The sequence below is a fragment of the Thamnophis elegans genome, chromosome 7 (genome assembly GCF_009769535.1).
Source record: "Thamnophis elegans isolate rThaEle1 chromosome 7, rThaEle1.pri, whole genome shotgun sequence".
Classification (NCBI taxonomy): domain Eukaryota; kingdom Metazoa; phylum Chordata; class Lepidosauria; order Squamata; family Colubridae; genus Thamnophis; species Thamnophis elegans.
In genome coordinates, this window is record NC_045547.1 from 34,808,840 (window position 1) to 34,836,236 (window position 27,397).

The window sequence follows — 27,397 nt, forward strand, 5'->3', positions numbered from 1 at the left end:
TAAAATATGTTTCAAAAGGCTACTTGGTGATCAAATTACATACTAACATTTATAAATACAGATATTATTGCATATCCGTGACATTATAGCATTTTTTTACATTTGTAGATTCCTTGGTGTTCCCTGAAGTTGTGTGTGTGTGTTTGGTATTTGGGTTTTTTTGCAGAAGTTTCATTAGCCAACTAGGTAAAATTCTCAGAGCATGAAGGGAGTGGAGTTTTCTCTCTGTTTATGTGCAGGGGCTCATCCTGTTACTGTTGATATTTCTTGACATTTCTTTGGCCTTCTTATCTTTTGTCAATCATAACAAATTAAACAAAACTTAAAATGCATGCAAATTTTGTTCAGAGGAATTTCTACAACTTGGCCCGAAATGCCAAGTACTACAGAATTTAATGGGTACAATTATCTCAAGCCTACTTTTGAGAAATTCTTTACTTCCTGACCAAGAGTTGGGGGGGCGGGCTGTCTTTTTTGCACAAAATGAAAAAAATCCTTTTGGAATTTACGGGGTGGGGAGGCATTTATCTATCTTTTTTTACATTAAAAATGCCTTAACTTGGGAGTCCTCCTGGACTCACAGCTATCGTTTGACCACCCTTTAATGGCTGTGACCAGGGGGGCATTCGCCCAGGTTCGCCTGGTGCGCCAGTTGCGACCCTACCTGAATCGGGAGGCTCTCACAACAGTCACTCGGGCCCTTGTGACCTCTAGGCTGGAATACTGCAACGTGCTCTACATGGGGCTGCCCTTGAAGAGCATCCGGCGACTTCAGCTAGTACAGAATGCGGCCGCGCGAGTGATTGTGGGTGCACCTCGGTTCACCCGCATAACACCTATCCTCCGCGAGCTACGCTGGCTACCTGTCGATCTCCGGATGCGCTTCAAGGTGCTATTAGTCACCCATAAAGCCCTACATGGCAGTGGATCTGGATACTTGAGAGACCGCCTTCTGCCAATTACATCCCTGCGACCAATAAGATCACATAGATTAGGCCTCCTCCGTATACCATCGGCCAGCCAGTGTCGGCTGGCAACTACAAGGAGGAGGGCCTTCTCAGTAGTAGCCCCGACCCTTTGGAACGAGCTCCCCGTAGAGATTCGCACCCTCGCCACCGTCCAGGCCTTCCGCACAGCCTTGAAGAACTGGCTCGCCCGTCAGGCCTGGGGACAAGGATAGTTCCCCTCCCGAATGATGAATGTATGTTGTTTACTATTTTATTATATGTCTTATCTTAATGTCTGTATTCCCCTTCCCCGATTTTATGTGAGCCGCCCTGAGTCCCCTCAGGGAAAAGGGCGGCCTACAAATATTAATAAAATCTACAAAAAAAAAAAAATCTTATCTGTGCCATTTCCTGGAATAATGCATTTAATTATTGAAAGAAATACTGATCAGAAGAAAGCTATGTATGATGATCCAATCCTGACATCTAGACTTCCTTCTCTTCTGATTCTTGGTTGATTTATTTGATGCTCTAGGAACAAGGCTTTCAAGCTCAATATTTTGGAAGAGTGGAAGGGACAAATTTAGAAGAAGATGGCTCTATGAGGGGTCTTGCAAAGAGGTTAGACCAATTTTTCTCAACCATGGCAACCTTGAGATCTGTGGACTTTAATTTCCAGAATTCCCAGCCAACATTCCCGAACTTTGAATCCTGTTCTGCTACAGGTAATTCCCAGTCATAGAATCACAAAATTACAGAGTTGGAAAGCACCTCAGAGGTCATTTAGTTTAACCTCTTGCTCAGTGCAAGATGCAGCAAAACGGATTCCATGAAGTGCTAATCTAGCCAGCAAGGGCAAGCTTAATTCTATTGGTTTTTAATTATCACAGAGGGCAAGTAAAATTGGTACATGACACAGTCAAAAGAAAAATAGTTATACAGATTCATTATATGGTATAGTATTAATAGTGTATGTGAATGCAAGCAGACCTAATCAGTCATAAACTGAAGATTTTAAAAGAGTTCAGTTAATCAAAATGAGTTAATTTACCATATCGTTGCTGTTGTTACTGATTTTTTAATGCACAAAATACATTTCTGTAATAATATTGGAAATGAATACTGCTACTCTACTTGTCACAGTTTGATAGGAGATGGGGAAATAAAAGTTAAAGCTTTGAGAGGAAGAATTAAATCCATTTTTACTTATTTTTTGGATTATCCACGTAGTACAGGGCAGTGATGGGATTCAAAAATTTTCACTACCAGTTCGGTGGGCATGGCTAGGTGGGGAACATGTGACTGAGTGGGCCTGACCAATGTGACATCACTCATGCCCACTCAGTCACATTCTCCCCCACCTAGCCCCGCCCACAGGAAAAGATTTTAAGGATTTTTCCCTGTCTACCCCTGTCCTCCCTTTTGTTAGTTGCCCCTGTTTCCTCGTTTCCTCCCCAACTACTGAAGGTTGCTTACCTTCTGCAGCAGCTGGTCCAGTCCGGAAGTCCCATTGCCTTGCAGACTTGCAAAGCAATGGGATGCGCATGCGCAAAGAAGATGGCGATGACAGCCATCGTCAACAGGAGGACTTTTCAGCGGCCTACGGTCAGCTGCCAGCCTCTTTGAAAGCCGGTATGCAAAAAGGCAGCACAAGCAAGCAGCAACCAAATGGGTGTGGTGAGCAACCGGTGACAGGGAGACTGGTTCAGGGGTGAGGCCAGCCAGCCATTGCTACCGGTTCTCTGAACTGGGCAAAATTTCTGCCACCAATTTGGGCGAACTCTCGCTAACCAGCTGAATACCACCTCTGGTTTTCAGGGGTGTCAAACTGGTGACTTGCGTGCCAGATGCATCACGCTCAGGCCACACCTGTCCCAGCTCCGTGAATGGAGAAAATGTCACAAAACATCACAGCAATGTGACACAGCGAGTTTGACACCTGTGAGTTGGTTCTCTCTAGAGAAAGAGAGATACTAGCACGCTCCACTCAGTGCTAATGTTCATGTAGTCATAGAACCTATTTTAACAATTTTAGTGCTCAACACATCTGGAAAACATCAGAGTGTGGAGTGTGGATGACTGATAAAATATATAGCTAGCTATTTAAAATAACAACATCAATACTGGTTTATATTTTTCTTTTGCATTAATTCAACCACATTTATTAATTTAGTTTTAGAAATGACAACACAGAAATGTGTAAAATACATCCTTTGTTACTAGGTGTTATTGTGCTTTTGCCTTTGCTGCTCTGTATTTGTCAAGTTCCAGAAACCGGTAATCTTGAAACTGGGAGAGTACACAGTGTTTCGGCATGGACAGGAAGGAACCACGCTAGATCTGTCATACAAACCAAGAAGTCTGCCAAATGATATATCCCTCTCTTCCCCATTGAGTTTGGCTTTGCCAAAGAGTTCATGAGAATGTTTTATGGTTCCAAAACAGACAAGCCAGGAAAGACCTTGTAATTATACAACAGACTGTCTGGCAGGTGGGAGAGCAAAGCATCTTATAACTAGTATGTCCTAACTCACTCAACTTGTTTCTGAGTGGGCTGGGTCCAGGTGTTTTCAGGATCAGGGTAAGGGAATGGAATGATCTCTATTTCACGCCTTTAGGCTGTTTTGAATTGTTGCTTTGTTTCAGTTAATAAATGGGGAATATGCCAAGCCTTAGGGCGTTACTTCTTTTGTAATTTTGAACAACCAGATTTAGAAATCTTATCCCACATAAATAAACCAGTCTGTTGTCTGTTGTCTTTTTTCTGGAGGTAATTTGTTTTGGGAAAGTAGTTCAGCATAAATATATGGTTGATGAACTGGCTTTTAAGAATGTGTAAATCAAGAAGATATGACCTGTCTTCCCATGTCTGTCACTCTGCAGATACAGTCAATTCTATTTGGTCCACACAACACCCAAAACTGTAATGTGATTTATTTGGTTTTGTCTTAACATGCCTTGTGTGATCACAGGCATTGTAGTTTGCATACTATGGTTAAAGGCTCAGTATAGTACAAACTAGCCACGTTTATTTAATGTAGTTAAAAGATCCATAGTTTAGTGTGATGTCTGAAATCGCTGTAAGTCCTAGATTCTTAAGACAGGAAGAAAGGAGAAGGGGAAGTCTAACACTATTAGAAGATCCTGCATTTAGGAAAATAGAGCTAGAGATCTTGTTGAGCCATGTGCTCTAAGCTGCCAATCTGGAAATGAAGGGACTGACAGCTTAGACCACATGGCTCAACAAGATCTCTAGCTCTAGCCTACTCTGCCTTATTAGAGTGACAGGATTTTTACTGTTTTATAGCCAGGTAATCAGTAAACTGTACGTGGAAAAACTCCCAGTAAGATTCACACATTTGCCTTTTTTCAAAACTGTTGTGCTCCTTATCTCACTCTTGCCCCATAGAAATAGAAGCAGGATTGAAAATTCTTGATCACTCACCCTTATACTTTCATCCTGTCCCAACCATGATGCCCACAACTATCAGATGCCCCTAAACACAGAAAAGCCTCTGATTGCAAAAGCATTGCTTGCCATGGATCTGAACCAAGTTGAGGAGATCCAACAGCTTATGGCTGCTACTGCAGAACAGAAACACTGAGAAGGTTTTGCTACTTACGTTAGCGATAGTGGAGACAAAGAGCATGACAACAGTGGCAATATGAACCACAAATATTCCAGCCAGTAGTACCAACATCTTGGTTCTTCACTTCAGGAACAATCTCAGATGCAGAAAAGCCTTTGGGAGAGAAACAGATCTAGGTTAATCTAAAAAGCAAGCATTGAATGTAAGAGCATGGTTCAATATTAGTTCTATGCAGGCAACAAAGGACATATTTTTTAAAAATATCTGAAAAAAAATGCAGTAAGTTGGATCTGCAAACAACCACTGTCAACTTATGACCACGATTGAGCCAAAAATTTCTGTTGTTAAATGAGACATTTGTTAAGTGAGTTTTGCCCTATTTTTACAACCTTCCTTGCCATGGTTGTTAAGTGAATCTCTGCAGCTGATAAGTTAATAACCCAGTTGTTAAGTGAGTCTGGCTTCCCTATTGACTTTTCTTCTCAGAAGGTTGCAAAAGGTGGTCGCATGACCTTGGACACAGCAAGGATCATAAATAGGAGTCAGTTGCCAAGCATCTGAATTTTGATCACATTATCATGGGGAAGCTGCAAAGGTTGTAACTGTGAAAAATGGTCATAATTTACATTTTTCAATACCGCAGTAACTTTGAATGGTCACTAAATGAACTATTGTAAGTCAAGGACTACCTGTACTAAGAAAATCTTCCATTTAATTATTTTGAGATGTTAGTGAAACACTGAGTAAAAGTCGTACATAGTTGAAAAAGGAGCCTAAATAAATAAATAAATCTATGAAAATGTATAGGGGTGTAAACCTTTATTGTATTCATTTTACTTTAAATCCTATTTCTTTACTGTTTACTACATTTTATCCCATTCTTCATTTAAAGCAGAGATGGAAAACATCATGACCCGACAAATGCACGATAGACATATGCGCGCCGACAAAACTGCGACTTCAAAATCACGCCCACAAATTCACGATGTCAAAATCGCGCCGACAAAAGCACGATGACAATAAAATCACAAATTTTTTAGGGTTAGGGTTAGGGTTAGGGTTAGGGTTAGGCTTATAACGTACATATGCGCGATTTTGTCATCACGCATTTGTCGTCGCGCTATTGTCAAAAATCAATTAGCGATTTTGTTGTCGCGGTTTTGTACATATATCTATCACGCATTTGTCGGTGAACCAGAAAACATGTGTTCCCATGAGACCTTGTTCTAATTTCAGATCTCACCCGGTTTTCAAACTTTGCCCTGCCTCATTGGCTTTCCATTAGCCAACTTTTGCTCTGCCTTGCTCCCTCTAAATTAACCTTGGCAACATTAGGACTTCATCTCCCAGAATTCCCCAGCCAGCTTTCTGGCATCCTGGCAAACAAGGTAACACAGGCATGAACAAGGAAAAGTACCGCAAGCAGTAATCTTACCTTGAGGTAAGGTGGGGCAGCCTATAAAATTTATAAATAAAGAAACAAACAAACTTGGGAGAATCCTGGAAGGGGCTTATCCACCTGCTTTTATTTTCATTACTATAGAGCAAACTCAACAAAGGATTTTCTCTCCTCTTTATAGTTGGGGCTTTTCTTCTGGTCTAGTTCTTTATTCTGAGCACATGCTATACTTCCAGGGTCTTTGGAGTGAGCAATAAGTTATTGCTTAGTCAGTTTAAAAGCTCTGGTCCTCCCTATAGAGACAATGACCTGTCAATCCAGATATGCAGGTTCAGTAGTCTATGATACACAAGCATACCAAATAATACTTTGCAAGCAAAAAATATTGGTTTATGCATGATATAATGTCTATCAATAGTAAATGGCTAATGTTAAGCAGAGTTTGCATGAAGGCCAAGTCACATGTGTCTTTTGAATGTCTTGAGAATAGTACCTAAGGACTTTAAAAGTTTTTCCAAATTGCAACTGTTAAAACGATAACTGTATGACTACTATGTTCTGTATTACAAATTATCATATCATTGCTTAAGAGTTGCTTAAGGTAGGCAGCCACGTAAATAAAAAGAAATAAATTAAATTATATATTAACTCTACTTAATTTTAATTAAATGTAAATTCCAATTAAAATTATGCTTTGCCCTGATTTCAACCACAATTTTCTTTTGCAATGCAGTTCCAAGTACACTGTTCAAAGACCCAGGGCAGCCTTGCCAGAAAAAAGGTTGCACACCTCTGATGTGTTTTGGCTTCTGTTTATCCCATCTGAATACTTCATTTTCTATCTAAGTTCATATAATGCTTTTGTATCTCTGTACATAAAGTAGGAATAAGAAAAGATCTATGGTTTTGCTCTGAGCAAAACAATGCTCATCAGACAGATACCATATTTCATTTCAGTAATGACCTGATCTTCCAAAAAACCCAGCCATGTAAGCTTAATGAGAATTAATGTCAACCATGGAGTGGGTTGTTGGCATTTGTTGATGGATTTTACTGAAAGTATATTCATCTCATTATGAAACTCTCAAAATTACAGTTACCAAAGTATTGTGCTTGGAATTGCATCCTGCAAAATTGTGGGTGAAGTCAAGGCAAACTTAATGGAAGATAGGGAAATATGACATGATATTGCAATATTAGAATAAGTGGGATTATTCTGGAAGCACGATTCTCTTCCCACCACCATCCTATGTACAATGAATTCCTTGGTGATGGCAATATCTTCATATGTCTATGCTTCCATAAGCATCTCCAGGTGCTTTTGACCCTAACTTCCATGACTCCTTGTCAACACAACTAAATGAGATATGGAGTTTTTAGGACTACTGGACATGTCCACCTTAACATGTATTGTAAGTTTTTGTTTGAATTTCCTAGGATAAACTGTTCTTCCTGATTTTACTTAAGTAATAGAGAAATATATCTTGTCCTGGTTTGTTTGTTTTTTAAATCAGTTCAGCGAGACAAAAACCTGCCAGAATATCTTGCAAATGGGAAATACCTAAAGAAAAAATCATTTGGACGACAAAAGGCAAAGTATTCCACATAATCTATGGTCAGTTCCATGAAGGTTTGTTCACTCTTGTTTAAGACTCAGCCTTCTCCATGTGTTCTTCAGAAAGACTCAATAAGTAAAATAGAAATTGGTTTCATATATCAGAACAACCTGAGGGCTTTCAAGGCAACAAACTGGCAGCCAATGCATTGTAGTTGCAATATGGTCCTGTTTTTTTTAAAAGGTGTCTATTACCACCCTTGCTATTCCATTAGCAGATGCTACTTATCTGTGAGTATGTGACCACTCTAGCAAGCAGCCTCCCCATGTACAGCCTGCATTGGTTATATTTCCAGATGGCAAGCTTATTGTACAAGAGTATGGCTGGCATCTGCATGAGAACATGCTAGGCTACTATCAGACTGGATGCAGTGACATTTAGGAAGACCTGTTGCTGGAGAAGAGGGATCAATGATGTTACTGTGGAGTTTTCTGCAGAAGAACAATCCAGGCTTTATAACGTGGGACCCACCCAATTCTTTTTAGTACAATAAGTCTGCCTCAGTGCATTTCTGAAGAAAGCTGTCATTTATTTGTAATTAAGTTGATTCATGTTCCCATTCTTTCCTGACTGAACAACTAGTGATTATCTGTGGGATTTCTTAATGGTGCTGCAGTGTGTTTTTGTTAGGAAGTGGAAAAAGCTCAACATCTTAATTATCTATGATTCTGCAGCAATATAGACGCAAATGTTAAATCCTGCATGACAGTGTTGGAATCTCTGGTCTCATGGCCTTAAAAAAAGGGGGGGATAGATGTACATATGCTTCCTCTTTCCTTAGATACTACATTAGCATTTTTTCATCTCTGACAATGCTTTTGGCCTTACTGACATCTCTGCCATACCAACAAATAGAGAATCACCAGATAAATTATCACAGTGATGGCTATTTTTTTGTTTCACGTGCCAAAAGCATGCACGGCCATACCCATAATGCAATGTGTTCATGACCCTCCATGCTCACATGCCCCCTGCCTCCCCCCCATCCATTTTTGGCTTCCAAATTGGTGCAAGAGGCTTTCCAGGCCCAAAATGGGGTGTGGGGGACCATGCAAGGTCCCAAAATATAATGTGAGTGTCCCTCATGCATGCAACCTGCCTCCCCTGCACATGTGTGTATGCACCCCCACATGTGCCCTGCCCCCCTTGCATGCACGGCAGAGACCCAAAGACCAGCTGGCCAGCAGGAGGCGTGCACACATATGGGGTGGAGCTGGGCTGAGGCAACGGCTGGCATTCCTGTAGAGAGGGCTCTGCGCGCCACCTGTGGCATGCCATCACAATATTATCATATTAAACCTAGAATGAAATAAACCCCATGCTATTTTATAGGATTGCAATTAATAAGGAGCACTTAGAAGAATTTCTGCCTTAAGAAACAGCTGGGCGTGGCATGACAGATTAGCAGTTTAGGCTGTTATGCAGCATTGCCCTCAGACTAAAAACAGCTGCAAATAAGAGGCTGGGACTGGAGAGACACTTGCAAAATAATCGCTTTAGGGGTGGAGCAAATTTGCAACTGGATCTCATGAGCTGCACACTGAGAAAAATGAACAGGAAAGTACAAATATCCACCTTGATTATTCTTGATAAGTAACATGAATACAAAACAAGCAAGTGGAACTACACACTCATGGAAATGCATTAATGCTAAAACTTTATAGGCGAGTATCATTGTAGCAAAATGATAAACAATAACTATGGCATAACTCATGACAGAGATTTAAAATAAATGTGCAATTTTAGGAAACAGCTATTAGCTGCTCTTACCTCCTTTGCAACTCAACAAAGACTAGTAGTTGCTTCTATTGCTCTAAAAGTTGAAAGTCAGACATTCCTGTTGATCTATTCAGAGGTAGACAACTTGTTTTGCTTACCAAGGTTGCAAATACAATCCCAGCTATCTCCTAGCAGGGCTGGGGGAAATTATTTTATGAAATCATGGAGAGTTACCATCAGTGTGGGAAGAGAATGTTAGGCTAGATGAACCAAACATGTTTCTTGATATTAGGTTCCTGCTTCAAATTAGTGACAAATAAACACTGATATACATTCCGATTTGTTAGCTATGCAGCTCTATGCGTTATTCAGAAATAAGTTCTGTTATTTCCAATAGGGTTTATTCCTAAATACAGATGGTTAAGAAAGCAACTTTAATCAGTGGAGAAGAAAGCTGTATTAGTGCCATTTTTGTTGCCAGCAGGCATTGTGCCTGTAATCAAAAAATAAAAAACAGAATAGCTGTGATGATAAAATATATAATAATGCAGATTTCCTTTAATATTGCATTTCATGGAAACCTTAATCATAGAAATTTATAGAATCACATGTGTTACTCATTTATTCTACCATACCCATTTGCTTTTCTTCATTTAATTGCAGGCCTGCATGCATGAGAGAACAGTTTTTAAAATGTATTTGTCCTGTTTTGGAACAAGATATTATTTTTACTAAGTCTATCCAATTTTATCATTTCTTCTCTAGCTGTCCTTCATCAAAATTAGTAACCAAACAGAACACTCAAGATTATAGAAACAAGAGACAGAAATGACATATTTTGTGCTCTCATCCAGGTATTTTCTTCTGTGAATATATTCTCAAAGCCATTTTTCTCCCCTAAATTCCTTTCTGCTGAAATCTACTGGTCTTGCATGTTGAATACTAGCTGTACTTCCATCCTGTATTTTCCTGCTATTGCTTTGGCCTTACAGCTCCATTATCTCCACCACCACCACCCAGTACAGTGTAATAAATGGGAGGTTTACAGTGATGGCAGGAGATGACATCATAAACATGCATTTTCATCTAATAACTGCAGGTAAAACTATTCGTTTAATAAATGCCCAGAAGCCATCCAATCAAGAGGCACTTATCCCAAAATAGTGATTCTTCAGGGCAAGGAAGTTGTTGATTTACTTAATTGGTAGTTCTATTCCTCAGTAATTGTGGCTTAAATCCACTCCTGTTCTGTGAATTCCAACTATGATAGTAGTAGTGGACGAGCCATATTTAATTATGGAATGAGGGATTTAATGTAGCTTATTTTCTACAGAACATTATATTCAGTATCGCAAACCACAATGATTGATTCTGTGAAAACAAAATCATGAGCCTGTTGGCATTTTTCTTTTCTAAGAAACATTGCTAACAACTCCTACATGTATTCATAGAGAAGAACTCTTGAAAAGACCCCCCCCCTCCCCCAGAAAAGGGAATATATAATGAGAAACACCTTTGCTATTTGTCTCTATGATGCAAAACTTTCCTGTAACTGTCTAGTTTGTCTCTATTTATTGGAAAACATTTCTACCCTACCACTTCTGCTATATCTGACACAGAAGAGGGAATCAAGATGGCAATAGGCATACCTCATTGGAAAGATTATTCCAAAGGCAGTTGTCTACCACAAAGAAGGTCAGTTCTGGGTAGCCACTTGCTGAACTTCATCAAGAAAGGATATCAGGAGTATGAGGCTAATGCTATGCCCTAGTCATCTGTTGATTGTTTTTTTAAAAACTTCAGGAATCACCAACTTAAACGTTCAGATTTCAAAGAGGAGCTATACATTTATCTATACACAATATTTATTTACAAGTGTCTATTTCCCATAAAGAGGTTTGATAACATGCTTCAGGGAGCCCTTGGAAATGCAAGGTTTCTGAAATCCTAGCAAGTTTTGCATTTTTCATACATATAGAAAGGGTAGACTGAAGAAAAAGGAATAAATTATATTCTCTAGTACAGAAAAGAGTTGTGTAGTCATTCTTTGATTTGCACAGCTACTGTGCAGAATTTAGATCAGAATTTATCAATAGATGTGATTTGCAATAGCTCTATAAGGATATCATGCTTCCAGCTGCTTAACAATAGCAGAAACCAACCAATCTGCTTCATGCCTTAAATTTTACTGCTGACATGAATAAAGCTTGGGATAATAAGCACTGGAATTTGCTGCAAGCTCCAGTAAATTCTGGTATTCAAAACAGTTTTTTGGACTCAGAATTCTTTTAATGTTAAACATATGTTGTTTGTACCAGGCTATGATTTGATAGATTTTGGTGTTCCAGTACAAAGCAGATTTTGGTGTTCCAGTACAAAGCAATGTTCTCCATTCCACTATTCCTTCCTGACCAACTCTGTGAGCTGTGTGACAGTTTTAGTTTTATAGAAATAGATTTTTTCTAAACCTGTTTTCAAAATCTCCTTATTCAAAAGAAATAAAATTTATTAAATTAAATATATGGAAAGACAAGGATGAAATTTAATCTAATGAAAGTGTGATGATGTTTAACTCCACCTGAGGCAGGATTTTTTTTAATGCCCACAATACTACAATAACTTGTCTAGAACTACTTGCTCCTTTTCGGCCAAGTTTTCTGTGCCTCTCAAGAGACAAAATAATAATAGAAGAAAACCTTGTCTCCCACTTACACCAACAAGTGAGCAGATGTCGCCCTGCCACAGTAGTATTTCATGGTATACAACAGGGGTGGGTTTCAACCGGTTCGCGGCGGTCCCTGCGAACCGGTTGGTCGGCGAACCTGGAAGTAAGTAACTTCCGGGAACGGCGAAGGGCCCACCCGCCCGCCCGCGCGTGCTCCTTACCCGGTTTTGACGAGTTCTGCGCTTCCATGCATGCGCAGGACGCAAACAGCGCCTACGTGATCCTCCAGGAGCATCTGGAGCATCGCACATACGCTAGTACGCATGCGTGCACCGCGCGCATGCACGAGGACGCCGCCGGCCCCGTTCCAACCGAACCGGTTGGAACGGGGCGAGAAACCCACCCCTGGTATACAAGATGTCAGGCCTGAGTATTGCCCTAAACCAGGGGTCCACAAACTTGGCAACTTTAAGATTTATGGACATCCACAAGTTTTAAAGTTGCCAAGTTTGAAGACCTCTGCCCTAGACCATGGGATAGAGAAAATAGTTGCAAGGCAAAGGGGAAAAAGTCATTTCCACAGCAATGACAAAACTCATCCCTGCCTTTCTGGTAGCAAGGAAAAGCTTCACGGTAGCTGAGGTATTCATAAAACTTGAGAAGATGCATAGATGCAGAAGGCATAGGAGTGTTTGCAAAGTTCAAAACACCCATCATTTTAGCAGTTGCTCATCAGAAGGGATTCCTCTTAGAGGCATAATTATATGTGCCTCTCATTTCAGTGGGAGGAAGGGGTGGGTGAAATCAGCTTACCTGGGAACAAAATGCTTTTCACCATTCAGACAGAAGTGCCCTCACTAGTCTACAGCACTTCTGATCAAAGAAAACCATGTAGTAAGGCGGAATTTCTAGGGAATCTCCCCCCCCCCCCCGAAAATACCTGACATACGTATACACATATTTTCTTTGAGCTTCAAAATTGAACTGGAGTCTACAAAGCAGTGTTCCATTTTCTGATATCATACTTATTTTCAACAATACCTCTAAGGTTATTGTAAGCCACCCAGTATCACTCAGGAGAGTGAGACAGGTAGCTTATAAATTTAATAAATTATGAATTATAAGCTTTCAGGGGGCATAGGAGAGGGCTGTAATCAAGTGCTTTATTTTAAAGTATTCTTCATCTCCCTTCCCACTAACCCCACCCACCCACCCACCCACAAACACATACATAGTGAAATATAAATAGGGGCTGGAAGGGAACACCCTCATTGATTCACCTTACAATAAATGACTTATTTCTAACTAGCCAGTTATTCATTTTCTGATGGGTAAGACTAGCCTGTATGAAGCCAATCACCCTAAAGCCGTTATTTGCAAGGTTGTTCCTTTTGTAATTCATCCATCCTTCTGCTTGTGGGTAGTTTTCTGAGGCATATTCTACCCTATTTGGCATCCAGAGAGCCTTAAACCCAGAAGTGCCTTCACTTGCCAAATCACATTCTGAGGCCCCAGGAGCATCACTGGGTTTTCAGCAGCAATGCCCCAACTCCACACTAACTCTCCAGATGATCTTCTCCTCATCTTCAGCAGCATTCCCTTGTTGTCTGCCCATGATATGCCCTTTACACTCATAATATATAAATAGAAAGAAGTAGTGGTAGGGAAGATAAAAGAGGCATGGCAATAAAAGGAGGGAGGGAGGGAGGGAGGGGAGGAAGGAAGGAAGGAAGGAAGGAAGGTTTTATGATTGACTAGCCAGGATTTGACGGAGAAGGAGGAGTGAAAGTTTTATGTTGCACACTAACTACAGGCCTCTACAATTTTGTATTTCATAGTGAAGAGATGGCATTAACAGTACTTCTTGTCAGGAAGCCCCTTCCCCTGGCATTTGCTTCTGCCTCCCTCACAAATGTGATTCAGTGGCCAAACGTTAGCTCTTTGTCAACAGGATTAGTAACAGAGCAAATCAAGTATTAGGACATTTGGAAATTAAAGTGATGAATCAAAAGCAAATACTGTACATGGTAAGATTTGTGATACATCAAGTGCTGAGTGCCGCGACCGCCCTAAATAAAATATGCGATTCAGCTAACTGAAACCAGGCTTTTATTTGGGAGTCCTGGCTCATTTAAGTCATACAAGGCCACCCATCTCCCTGAAAAGAAAGGAAAGAAGTTGAAGTATGTCACTTTTTGTTGTAATCATGTTTCTGATGAAATAGCCTTTGTACATATGCTACCTGCTCACTAAAGTAGGTTCCAGCAACACTGTAATTAAGGGATTGTTACAGGGGCAAAATTCTGACAGATTCTGGAGAACTGGTAGGAGAAATTTTGAGTAGTTTGGAGAACCCGCAAATACCCCCTCTGGCTGGCCCCAGAGTGGAGAGGGAACGGAGATTTTGCAATATCCTTCCCCTGCCACGCCCACCAAGCCACGCCCATAGAACTGGTAGTAAAAAAAATGAATTTCACCACTGGATAGTTATATTTACTTTATTTTGGAGGAAATTATATTCATGTTATCATATTCTCCTGAGCCGCAGAAGAGTACAGCAGAGTGACAGATTAGCATTAGAACCTGATTTGCATGCAGGAGATTCCATATTCTGGGATCTCCAGGAACAGAAGATGAACAGCAGATGAGAAGAGAAGACTCATCTATCTCTGACCCTGGAATGCTACTAGTAACAAGGAAAAATACTAAGCTAGATGGTCACGTAGCCTGATTTGTATAAAGACTGAATAGGCAACACAAAAATAATTACGAATAAAACCTCTGACCGGCCTATTAATCACGTTCTATTCTTCTTTGAATAGGAAGTAACTGATTAGTTTTATCAGTCACTCACAAATAGATAAATCATAAATTCAGTCTAGAATATATGATGGAAAAATCATTAGCCTCTGATGATTTTTATGCAATTCATCAATTCATTTTAAAAACCACCAATTCTATTCCCACTCCTGCAACTTGCTAAATTGTGAGATTGTGTTAATCCAAAAGGAGAAGGCAGTGAAGTCAAATCATAATTCCAACACACTCTGGCCAAATCTGATCTTTTTGTTCCCATCTGAAAAGCCACAGATGGGCTACTACAAAAGTTTGTAGACTCTGTTTTGACACTTCATCCTGATGCTACATCAAGTTCGATATTTTAAAAGGAAAATGGATATCCAGAATATGCGTACAACGTTTAGGACATTTTATTTATGAGCTGTAAATAAAAACAGTTAAATATATACTCATTGTTTATATATAGTAGTCTGAGGGTAGACTAACTTCTCAGGAGTACACATACTTGTGCACAATGAACAATATGGTAATAGGATATGCCAGTAAGGCAACTGAGCATGTGTTGGCTAGTTTTTTAAGGAGAGTTTTTGGTGAAGGAAAGCCCATGAACCACCTGAGCAGTGGAATCCCTCAGTGAGCAAGTCTGGACAGCACCAATCAATACTCAGAAAAGCATCCTGGCAAGAATAACTCTGCTTTTACTTGCGTGGTTAGACGGATGGAAAACATGAGCTACATCTTGCTTTCCTGGTGAGTATGATTCATTTGGAGAATGGATGACTCTTCTGAAGAGTAATAAATACAGCTGACATTTGCTCAGAAAGTGACAACCGTCAAGCATTAAGTCATGCAAGTATCTCTAGAAGGGAGGCAACTGCAGGCAACTGCCTGAGGCTGGAAGTAGCCAAGAGCAACCAGGGAGGAAAATATTGTATCTCTCTGGTCCCACCCACTTTTACTCCAGACTTGCAGCAATGAAGGAACAAGAAGGAAGAAGCAGGGAACAAGAAAGGCGGTGGGAGAAAGCCTCACAGAGATCTTTCCTTCCCAGTTTCAAACCATAAAATGAGTCATTGTGTTGAGATGGATAGCAATAAACAAACAAACAAATATCCTTCTCCAGTTTTATAGAGTAAGACAAAATTAAGTTGGTGCATCATTCACATCCAGTGCTTTTGAAAAAGCTGCTGTTGAATTCTGATTTTCTTCTGGTTTACATATAGCCAAAGGCTTTAGAGCTCTTGACACTTTCAGGGAGGGAGGGAGGGAGGAAAATAAATCAGAGTAGAAAAAGAGGATGAAACATTAAGACAGATTATAGGGCTGGATTTAATGTACTGATATGGAACAGGATTGATATTTAGAAAAGAGTGTTACACTTTATTGTGAGAGGCATAACTTTTTATCGCATGGGTGTGCAAACCTTTGGTGATCAAGTCACATTTAATATGGGAAAGAGCCACTTAGAACCACAAAGTGACTAAGTAGTATTACACATGAGGGTGGATTTAATTTAGGGAGTTCGAAGGGTTTTCTTATGATATGTCTATTTTAGAGTTGTACTACAGTTTTCTTGCAATTTCAGTAAAAACAAATAAGAAACTATGGTGTCAGCTTTTGCGATTAGCAATTATAGAGGCCACTCAGAATTGCAAAACTGAACTTGGGAACACACTTACAATACAATACAATAGCAGAGTTGGAAGGGACCTTGGAGGTCTTCTAGTCCAACCCCCTGCCTAGGCAGGAAACCCTATACTGTTTCAGACAAATGGCTATCCAACATCTTCTTAAAGACTTGCAGTGTTGGGGCATTCACAACTTCTGGAGGCAAGCTGTTCCACTGATTAATTGTTCTAACTGTCAGGAAATTTGGTACTACTTGATACTACTGATTAAGTATTCCTTTGAAAAGTATAAAAGTATAGCTTCTCTCTAAGTAATATCACTGTATTCCTAGCAATTCCTCATGTATATGACTTTGCATTTGTGTCCCATTATGATTTGTGTGCACCACTGAAAATCCAAGCTATGAACTAATATGATGTAATATTACTTTTGTAGTATGTGGAAACTTATGGCAACTCTGATAACAAATATGCTGCCTCACACGCTACATAAGGAATTGGGAAAATGTGGTACTTGCATACATTCTAATTTTCTCATGTTTGCTACAGCTTTTGGGAGTTGGAGTTCAACTACATCTATAGGACCTTGCTTCTCATTCTCGCTCCAGACCAGAACAAGCCTTACTCCCAATTGCTCATTGGCTAAGATCTGGAAGACATGGTGCCTTCTAGGGAATGCCATTTGATGGGAGCATGAGATCAAGCCTTGTCAGGGGCTACATGGGGTCAGGCCGTATCAAGGGCTGCCCTCCTTTTCTGGAGCAGCATTCCCCTGAAGTCAAATTATCCCAATTTTTAGGGCTTTCAAAATCAATCAAGATCTGGCTTTTTTAGTGGATCTTCTGGGTCTGGTGTTACAGTTGTCCTCTCCTATGTGGGAGTAATTGGAAATGGGTTGATGCCTGAGAGCATACAGTATTTTTTATGGTGATTATTATTATCTCTTTTATTCATTAAACATAAAAATTGGTCAACTGAACATTTAAAAATGTATCACAAATATCATTGACTGGCACTGATGGTTGATACGGGTTGCTGCCAGCATCCTGGGTAACCAAGTACCTTCTTAAAATGTACGATTATTATTATTATTGTTGTTGTTGTCTAACTACAGCATATATAAATAAAGAAACTAGGAAGTGGATACTGGTTGTATTAATGTAATAAGTGTTCTTATATGAGGGGGGGGGGTCTTTCAAACATTACCCCAAAAATTAGGAAATAAAACACAAGTGGAATTATTATACAATTTCTCTTAAAAATGCATTAGGTCAATGCTTCTGTCTCACTGCATGTTTTTAAGCAGCTTAGGATATTAATGATAGAGCTTAGAAAAATATTGACAGTGGTCAGGAGGTCAAAAATTTACCCCTGAACTCTGTAGGTTTTTGTTTGAACAAAATAAACAAGAATTGCACTTTTGCTAGCCCTTCTTTCAACTACATTAACATATATTTTCCTAAACTGGAAATATTAAATGTGGGACCTGAATGAAAGACATCTATATGCATTTGTTGCATATTGAAAAATGAACAACATAGAACAACTACCTATGGAAAGTAGCTATTTTTTTCATTGTATATACTGTATTTCTATTCAGAGGCCTCTCAAGGTAACTCTTCCACAATTTAATAAAAAATGATCAAAACATTTTTTCGTTGAGGAAATGGGAAAGAAAGTAAGGATGAAATTGCTTCAATGGAGGAGAGAACATTTATTTGATCCAGCAGCCTTGTTTTCACAATTGACTATAACCATAAATTCACCTGGGTAGCCCTAGGCAAGCTCCAGCTCTCTCTCAGCTCCAGTCCCAACACGTGTATTACAACAATTATATTAACTAGCATGGCTGTTGCAATGAGTGCTGAATAATGTGAATAAAGCAAAGCAATTTACCACTGGGTAGATCCAGAGCTCTTAGTGCTTCTCAGAGGGAATGGTTTTGTCCTGCTTCAAATTCTTCTTATGATTTTCTCCAGGATGTTAGGATAATAAGGTTGGTTCCACTTAGAACTCTAAAGTGTGTAATCTCTTAGAGCTATAATAAAGTTCATGCTGGAACAGGCAATGTGATTCTTGGCTTTAATCCTCATACAAGAATCTACATGTACAGTACTCATTCTACCTCTGGAAGTGAAGTAAAACATGCATATTTTGTCATCTGAAAACTTTTTTTCTCATGCATACCAATGTGTTAAAAACACATAAATACAGAAGTAATTTTCAAAGGTTGCAAGGAATTACCGGGTGGTTTATTAGAAATGCCATATACAACCAGCCACTGAGATCTACCAACTTTTTAGTAGCTTGAATGATCCAATACAATTAGATGAGCTCTGCAGACTATATTTATTGAATTATTGATTGCATTTATGTAATTGCCTATCTCACTAGCAGGTGACTCTAAATGGCATATACAATCAAAATCCAAACTAACGATTGCAAAATTGAAGATCTTCTGGAAAGCCAGCAAGGTTGGGCCAATCCCACCTTTATTAGTCATACACGGATAATTAATATACTCTTATACATTACATACAGTCAAGAATATGGCTTAGGCATTGTATATGTATATAGCATGAGGAAATAAGCAGAGGAATTATTTGCCAATTAGCCCACCACTTCTTCCCCCTTCCCAATCCACACTCCTGTTTAGTTTCCTTGAAGTCTTCGCTGCCTGCAGTTATGCTTGATTTAATGAGTTGCTCTGCAATAAATAGCAAGTGGCAATATTTCTAGTCATGTCAGGAAAACTACTGCTAATTGCTGAATATCAAGCAGTTTTAAAGGCATAGTCAAAAGGCTGAAAGCCCTTCAAGTGCTTTTTGCAATAACAAACATGGCATTAAAATGCTTAAAACAGAGTTGCCAAATGCTGCTTTTCCCTGTCTAATCAGCATCACCTGCAGAAAGGCACCACAGTATATTTTTCAGGTATACATTTTGTAACTTTGCTAGAAAGAGGTGGGTAGTAGAGGTCGATGTAAAAAGAGTAAAAACGACAGTTCAGAAAACTGGAAAGAGTTTACTAGACCCTGGTCTAAAATAATAAAACAGTATCCTAATTTATCTAGAAGAATCATACCACCCACAACCATTTTCAACACAAACTTAAAATCTTTATTTTACCCTAAATATATACTGAAAAGAGGGAAGTGAGTGTAAGTTGGAGAGGTTGCTTTGGATGTATAAAGAAGTGTTGAAGAGTTCAAAATTATGTAAATACTATGAGTGTCAATATGTATCAACTTTTATTACAAAAGATAACATTTTGCTCCTTGTGTAAAAAATTATTTTTCTTGTCTTGATTTTGCTTCTACTCTTACTGTAACTCCACCTAGTTGGATTTCTCACCTCAAAATGGACCTGTGACACATATGAACATTGAACTCCAACATTTCCTTTGTAACTCTTCTCAAACAGACTGCTCCTGTGTTGCTAAGATGGAAAAAATGTTTCTTCTTTCCATTCTCTTTTATCAAAAGGTGTGTCTACCTATAATTCATGTAAACACACTGGAGAATTCTTAAGTATATTACAATAAGGATGTGGAATGGAAGAGAACAAGGAGTGGTCATCTGAGAATGCAAGAGCCAAAGCATCCACAAATGTAGCCATGAACTAGGACACCACATGGCCACATCATGCTGTTTTCTACTTCACATTGAACAATGTAAGTCTTGGGGATGTGGATTACCTTGGTTTTAGTCCCCCCAAATATAAACCATGAGATTATTCTTCTTTCTCATCCCAAACTGTAGGACCACAGTTGGGGTTAGCTCCACTTGAATGTTTCATTTTTACCTCCAGTACAAGAATATTGAAAGCAAAACAGAACTGGAGTGATGTTTTGATGGATTTTCTTCCTGAGCTATAACTGACAGCAGATTTTAAAAAGTATAGCTGCAGTGTAGTGGTTTTCAAAATGGTAGAATGCTGAACTACATGGCGACCATATTTGAGCTGCATGAATCCATCAAGACAATAACTAAACTATAGAAAAAGTATTGGCATTTTCCTCATCTCTTTGCAGCCTTCTACTTTATCTAGTTATGGTTATCTAGTTATGGTGGCCTAATCTGTAAAGTTACATTGTTTATTTTAAAATTCTTTTTAACTTTTTACCCAAATCTCTTTCTGAAAATTCAGCTCTGCCTTCTTTGCGTTTTAAAAACCTCTCCAGAATCCAGAGGCATTATGAGAAGAGTTCTCACTGCCTAACACTTAAAATAAAGACTATTTATCCCATTTGAGATTGAAGAAAAGCTTTCTGTTATATTAGATGGAAAGTTTCAGAATACTCATGGGGTCTTCAGAGATTGTACACGATGCAGCTTGATCTCAACCTAGGGCCCTGTTTAGGAGGAGACGCTACATCAAACATCTCTGTTCTTTCTGCTTTTGCTTTAGGTTTTGAACAATCTACTAAAAACAAAGCAAAATATGAAAATATAAAATGCTCTTCAACTAACATGGATTTTTCTATATTATGCAAATACAGGAGCTGAGGGAGCACCCTCCAGAGTCCCTTCTTCTCTGCAAATAGAACTGCCAGGGGTGGAGTTCAAAAATTTTAGCAAGCAGTTCTCTGCAGGGTTGCTGGGTGGACATGCCCATGGTTGTCATGGCCTAGTCGGCCTCCTGCGCCATGGTAGATGGGGGTGTTTTTGCCCTCCCTGGGCTGCGGAGGCTTTTCTTGAGTCTCTAGGAGGGCAAAAACGGCTTCCCCGGGCTGCAGAGGCCCTCTGGAGGCCAGAAACTTCCCAAAACTCTGGTAGGCCCGTTTTTTGCCCTCCCCAAGCCTCCGTATGTGCCTGAACTTACCTGCATCCAAAACGGACCGCATGGGGACTCCTGGGAGAGAAGGGTGGGTGGGGCCAGCCAGGAGTGGGATTTGGGGGTTCTCCAAACTGGACAAAATCTTAGCTAGAGGTTCTCCCGAACCCCTGCAAAACCCAGCAGCCCACCCCTGAGAACTGCACATTTGTAGGAAAGCTCCTTCCTTAAAGATAGTTTTGAGAACTTGCATGTGCCTTTTTGTTTTGTTACTGATGACAGAAGAGGATTTCTGCTCCGTCTCTTTGAATCCTGGCTAGAAAGCAAAGAAATAATCTCAAACATTTGAATCTAATTCTTTGACTCAGCATTGTGCTATATTTTGAAAAGCAAAGGCCTTAAAAAGGTATGGTGAAGGCCAGACACAAAAAAAAGTGTGGCCCAACCAATGCAAGTATGACATTTGATTTCATTCAATTGAAATCAATCAACATTAAATGAATTGAATGCAAAGATCATGATTGCTTATTGTGGAAGTGATCATTTTCTACTTCAGTCACCTAAAGCAGTGGTCTCCAACCTTGGCAACTTTAAGACCTGTGGACTTCAACTCCCAGAGTTCCTCAGCCAGCTTTGCTGGCTGAGAAACTCTGGGAGTTGAAGTCCACAAGTCTTAAAGTTGCCAAGGTTGGAGACCACTGACCTAAAGAATTGCAATTTGATAGTGAGTTTTAGAGGGACTCTGAAGTCGCACTTTGGGTTACCTTTGGGTTCCACAAGGACCCCTTGGGTTTAAGAAGGGCATGAGAGCCCATTGGGCTTTCAGATAGGCTGGACAAAGTTCTTTTTCTAACAGTCTTTCTATTCAATAAAGACATAGCTGGTTCTTGAAGAAAGGAACCCAAATAGCTGCCAATGTTCCAGAGGCTGAAGATACAGATTCAGAAGTATAAGTCTGGCACCATTATGGTTCCTGTGTATAGATCAATACAGAACAATATAACTCCTCAAAGTTATAAAATGCTTTAACTAAGCTTTGTAACATAACATTCTCTCTTACTAGAGGTGTGATTCTCTATTCTGAAAAGAATTAGGGTATCTATCCTGCTGAAGACTTGAGCTGATTGGTTTACTAAGCATATTAATCAAAGCATAAGTCCTTCCCATATGCATGTAACCTTTTTGAACAGCATTTAATTTCCTACTCAGACTGCTGTCCACTTAATCACCTTTTGGATTTATGGTATATCTTCCTGGAGCCCTCAAGGTGAGCTAAGATTGGTTTTTTTTCGTTTGTTTTAAATATTTTGATATTTATCATTATATTAATATAAATATATTAATAGGTTTCAGGTGGTAGCTTGTTGAAATGGTAGTTATTCCCCAGTTCATACTCGTCTCCCTTTCATGGGGTCAACCAAAGACAGACAAACAGATAAATCAATCCACTGCAGAATGAAGGCATTTTCATTGAAAGTTATGGAACCTAACCATACCCAAGGAGTGGGGAGAACAGGCTCTAGTCTTCCTGCAGGCACAGAAGGTAGGTGGATAACGTCAAGGCAGTCACTTTCACTCAGCCCTATCCTGGGAAATGGAAGAATATCTATCTACCAATCTACACTGAGAATCTTTCCCTCCCTCCCACCCCCTGGCTGTCTGTGTGTGTGAATATTTTATCTCCCAGTTTACAGAGGATCTTTTGAACCTGCTTTTCTAAAAAAAAAAAACCATTTAAAATAACAGTAAAGGCATTCTAACATTAACAACCACATAGGACCACATACCCTAACCATAAATATTGGTGGTCATTATTATTTTTTCATTAGCCATGGAAAAGCTTAAAGGGTAGCAGAAAAACTAATGTTTGGGAATCACATCTGACTTTCCTACTCAGACTTCTGTCCATGGGAACTAGCAACCTTCCCTGGATTTTTTCCTTCAAAATTGTAACTTTGGGGACAGTACCCCGGCTCCCTTATAAGATTGCACAATGATATCAGGTCACCCTCACCTAACATTGTTCATTCAGATCAGTAGCCATTTGCTATGATGGTTAAAGTGATCCTGTGTTCTTATACGTCTCTACACCACACATTGAAAATCAAAGCTGATAGCCTATGCCATGGCCTGGCTTGTACCCACCCCATTCTTGCCTCTATTGGAAATAGAATACTGGATGAGCTGAATACGTGGCCTGATCCAGCAGTGCTGCATCTAATTAGTAGCATTCTAGGACGTGTGTGTGTGTGTGTCCCACTCCCTGCCATATGATTCTCCTTGAGCAAGAATATAATTCTCTTCCCACAAATACATAAATTGAGTCATCTGAAACTTTTTGGCATGGCTGTTATTTCAATCTCATGCTTTCTATTAATGTGAGGTACTGACCATTGTGTCTTTCATGAATAGCACACAAACTAGTGGTCTTGGGCACTGTAACATAAAGTACTTAACTCATGACCCAACTTTTAAAAAAAAAAAAAAAAAACCTCACTGTTGAGAAGTTCTTTAGCCAGTAAGTCCATCTGGTATTCCTTTTTAATATAGGCAGCAAAATGGTAAGGAACAGGAAATTAAGTGGGAGGACAGAAACTACAGTCATTTGCCTGCCAATAACAGCCCCATTTTTAATAAATAAGGTATTTTCACATGATGGCCCATTAATATAGACAACCTAAATTTGTACACATTTACTTGAAAAACAGACCGTTATGGTCCATATAGCCCATGAGTGCATATTCATATATGTATATGAGGATCAGGTCTGAAAAGTCTCTCAGTCTGCAGAATGAACCATTGAAAAAAATGGAAATATGCCTATCAATTTCATAAATTGAATATCAATGCAGTTGATATGGCACCAGTCTTTTCAATAAACAGCTGCTGCTAATGCTGTGAAATGGTAGGAGATGCTAGGTCATTACTGCAGAAGTTTCATAAGAAGATTCTGCACCACTATCTTATCTGGAAGCAAACCACATTTCAGTATGAGCTCCATAATCCTAGAACTCTTCCATTTCAACTTCTCCCAGGCATCCTTTTTAACATGAGTGGTTCCAGAAGCAGAACACAGAATAGGGCTAATATGATTGCCATAAGAGAAGTTGAACAAGTTCTTCATCCAAATCAGGTGTTGTGTTTTTATCCACTTTATTACATATTCACAACAACAAAAATCACCTCACTGGAAACATGCTGAAACAGGCCACACCTAGGGGAAACTGTTTTCCACCAAACATAGTATCTGAGCTTCTTTAAGCCACATGTTCATATACACCCACACACATATTATTATTAAGAGGACCTTTGTGCCTTTTGAATTAGGAAAAACATCTTTTCAACAAAATGCAATGCAGCCTTAGAAATGCCTTTTTCTTTAATCCCTCCATGGAATGTGGCTGTCTTCAGGGCAAAAATGCAAAGCAGTATCTATTGAGGCATCTCTGCAAAGTAACATCTAATCTTCATCAGAGATTATTGATCTATGGCTATTATTGAATGATTAGAAGTTTCATATTGCTTAACTGCCTACATGTTGATCAGTGAATAGCATTAATTAGACACTGTTCTTTAAAGCTGATATTAGGCAAGGAAAGCATCAGGCTGAGTTGCAAGCAAATTGCTTACAGCTATAATAGCATCAACCTTATGAAACATCATATATACATGACACAATCCACATTCAAATAATGCATCTATAATGCCCGTTAATTAATCTTAAACCACATATATGAAACCATATATATTTGATAATATTTATAACTTGCTTCTCTGCCCAATGTACAGCTAAGGGTATGAAATATATGAAAAACTAAATAAAACAAATACAATAATAAAGTAACAGTAGACATGAACATTAGTAAAATGTAATAAGGTCATTGCATGATTACTAATGCATTGCAACCTATGTGAAGCTATCTAAAGTATAATGAAGAAAAGCCAAATTGCTCTAGAGTGTTACTACATGTGTATTATTCTAAGGGAGCCCCAGTCTCAACTGCCTACAAATGTAATCCACTGGTGGGATTTCCGATGATGAGTGCCAATTATGAGAAAGTTTCAACTGAGAGAAAGTCCAGATATTCTACTTCTCGGTCATATTTTATGTCTTTATAGATTAGATCCAGCACTTCCTTAATTTAAGACTGGAAACAAACTGGGAGCCAGTGCAGTTGATTTGAGACTATTTGTAACATGATTTTGAAAGTGCACAGACAGCAGTGTTTCTAACTTGCTGAAGTTAACAAACATTTTCCAAAGCATCCTGCATAGAACATTAGGTTTATAATCTAAAACTGAAGCAATTAAGGCCTGGGTCATTCCTAGAGAAAGCAATTAAGAGAAATTACTGGCAGTTAAAGATTATATCAGTCTATAGGTTCACCTCTCCAAAACTTTTGTAATCAATGAAGCTACTCAAATCTAGGTGCATCTCCTCATCCCATTTCCATTTTGACCTTCTCTAATTTCTTAAATTATGGACAGTCATCTTTAACATTGTCCTTACACTGGGAATTTTCTTAGAGTAAATTATTTTGCTCTAGGTTTTGGGGGTGGGGGGGAAATCCAATGCCAGAGCATACCTATTAATAAAATCAAGTTAACTAATCACAGTAACGATGGAAAACATGTTACGGTCCACAACCCCTTTCTTCTTTATTCCTGTGTTAAGGAAAAGGGATCTTTCCCAGAAGAAATTAATTGGACTCTTCACTGTAGCCGTTTCTGCTTCCTCCAGTTCAGATTCATTACATGTTGCGTTTTCTTCACAAGAGAAATTTGCAAATTGAAAAGTTTCATAACAAAGGAACGTGGCAACTCCTGAGCTCTCTGCCACATTTGCACCTTAGATGCTCTCTTCTCCACATGCAGGCTTTAATTTGGCAAGGAACAACAGCCTCTGCAAGAGCCTTTTCTTTTGTCTGGGATGCCTGTTGTTGGAGGAGTGGAGCTGCTAAAGTTACATGCATGAACAATCAAAACTTTAAAATCCACTGGAAACCCTAAGCGTGCCTGTGGATTAGAGGAAAGTCAATCTGCTCCTAGCTCAATGTGAGAACGGGATCTCACAAAGACAGGGAGGAAATCGGCAGTCAGAGTTGTGGAAAAGCAGACTTACCTTAGTGAAAGGACTTCTGTGATGAGAGCTTCTTCTGCTTGCCCTCCTACTGCCTTGAAAACCAGAGATGCACTGTAGGGAGTGCCCCAGCTGGTGGGGTTATAAGTTTTCCCAGCTGTTGTATTGGGATATTCAGTAGGGTGGTGTCCTTTGACTGTGTTTGAGAAGTTTCAATGAATCAGACTCTCTTTACAGACAGAATGAAAAAAATAATAATCCACTCCACCCTGTTTTCTTGGATCTGAGCCAGAAGCTGTTGGGCGGGAACCGGCAATTGCAAAATCTCTTTCTTCATGACTCAGTGCAGCAAAAGCAGCAGTGAGAGAAGACTGTATAAAAACGGGAGACTTCCAGTCCGATGAGTAGTAAAAGAGGGAACAAAGATTCAAGCTCTGTCTGCTTAAGAATACAAAGAATTCTTGTTGCCAATGATAATAATAAACAAACACTAACAGCTATAAATGTTGTAAAAATGCCAACAAGATCCAGTACACAACTGCTGGGTACAGAGGGTGGTGATAGTCTCATGAGTCATGCTCCAACACCACACTCCTTGGCCAAAGTGTGGAGAATGTTGACCATTCATAAAAAAAAAAGCACTGGGGAGGGGGGTGCAGAAGGGGAATGGAATGTGGTGAACTTTGGCTTATTGGAATGTCAAGTTCTCAAATTTCAGGGTGTGTCCATCATGGAGTTCTGTGAGAATACTGTGATGCAAGTTCTTATCTTCAATTTCAGAAGGCATTTGCTCATACAAAGCATGAATTTGGTGGACTTGATGTCCGGCCATGGGCAAACCATGGGCATAATCATTCCCTAGTGGCTCCAGATTTGGAACCTTAGACAAGATGTTTTAAGAATCCATTTCCAGGAGCAAGCTCGTTTCTTTGTTTCTACTATCACTGCTACATCTTCATTTGCTATTTACATCCAATCATAAAACTTGCCCAGAGGGAGAACACATACAAATGACAGATGATCTCCTTAGAGAAATTCCAGAGGATCAAGCTATACCACTTACCCAAAAAACTGAGTACCAGGGTATAAACAATATTGGCATGACCTTGTTGTTATGCCAATACCTACCAATATCAGGCAATGGTTAAGGTGCTGAATTATGAAAAAGGAAGCCTAAA

At 39.4% G+C, this 27,397-nt stretch overlaps 1 protein-coding gene across 1 annotated transcript in view; it reads right to left on the bottom strand.

The window, feature by feature from the left end:
* The window catches only part of EMP1 (epithelial membrane protein 1), a 33,697-nt gene extending 7,258 nt beyond the window's left edge, over nt 1-26,439 (bottom strand). The window contains exons 1-2 of the mRNA XM_032220629.1: nt 26,262-26,439; nt 4,571-4,690 (exon numbers count right to left, since the gene is read on the bottom strand). Coding sequence (XP_032076520.1) covers nt 4,571-4,648 — 78 coding nt within the window. The 5' untranslated portion in view covers nt 4,649-4,690; nt 26,262-26,439. The remainder of the gene's footprint in view (nt 1-4,570; nt 4,691-26,261) is intronic.
* Nucleotides 26,440-27,397: the final 958 nt, after the last annotated feature.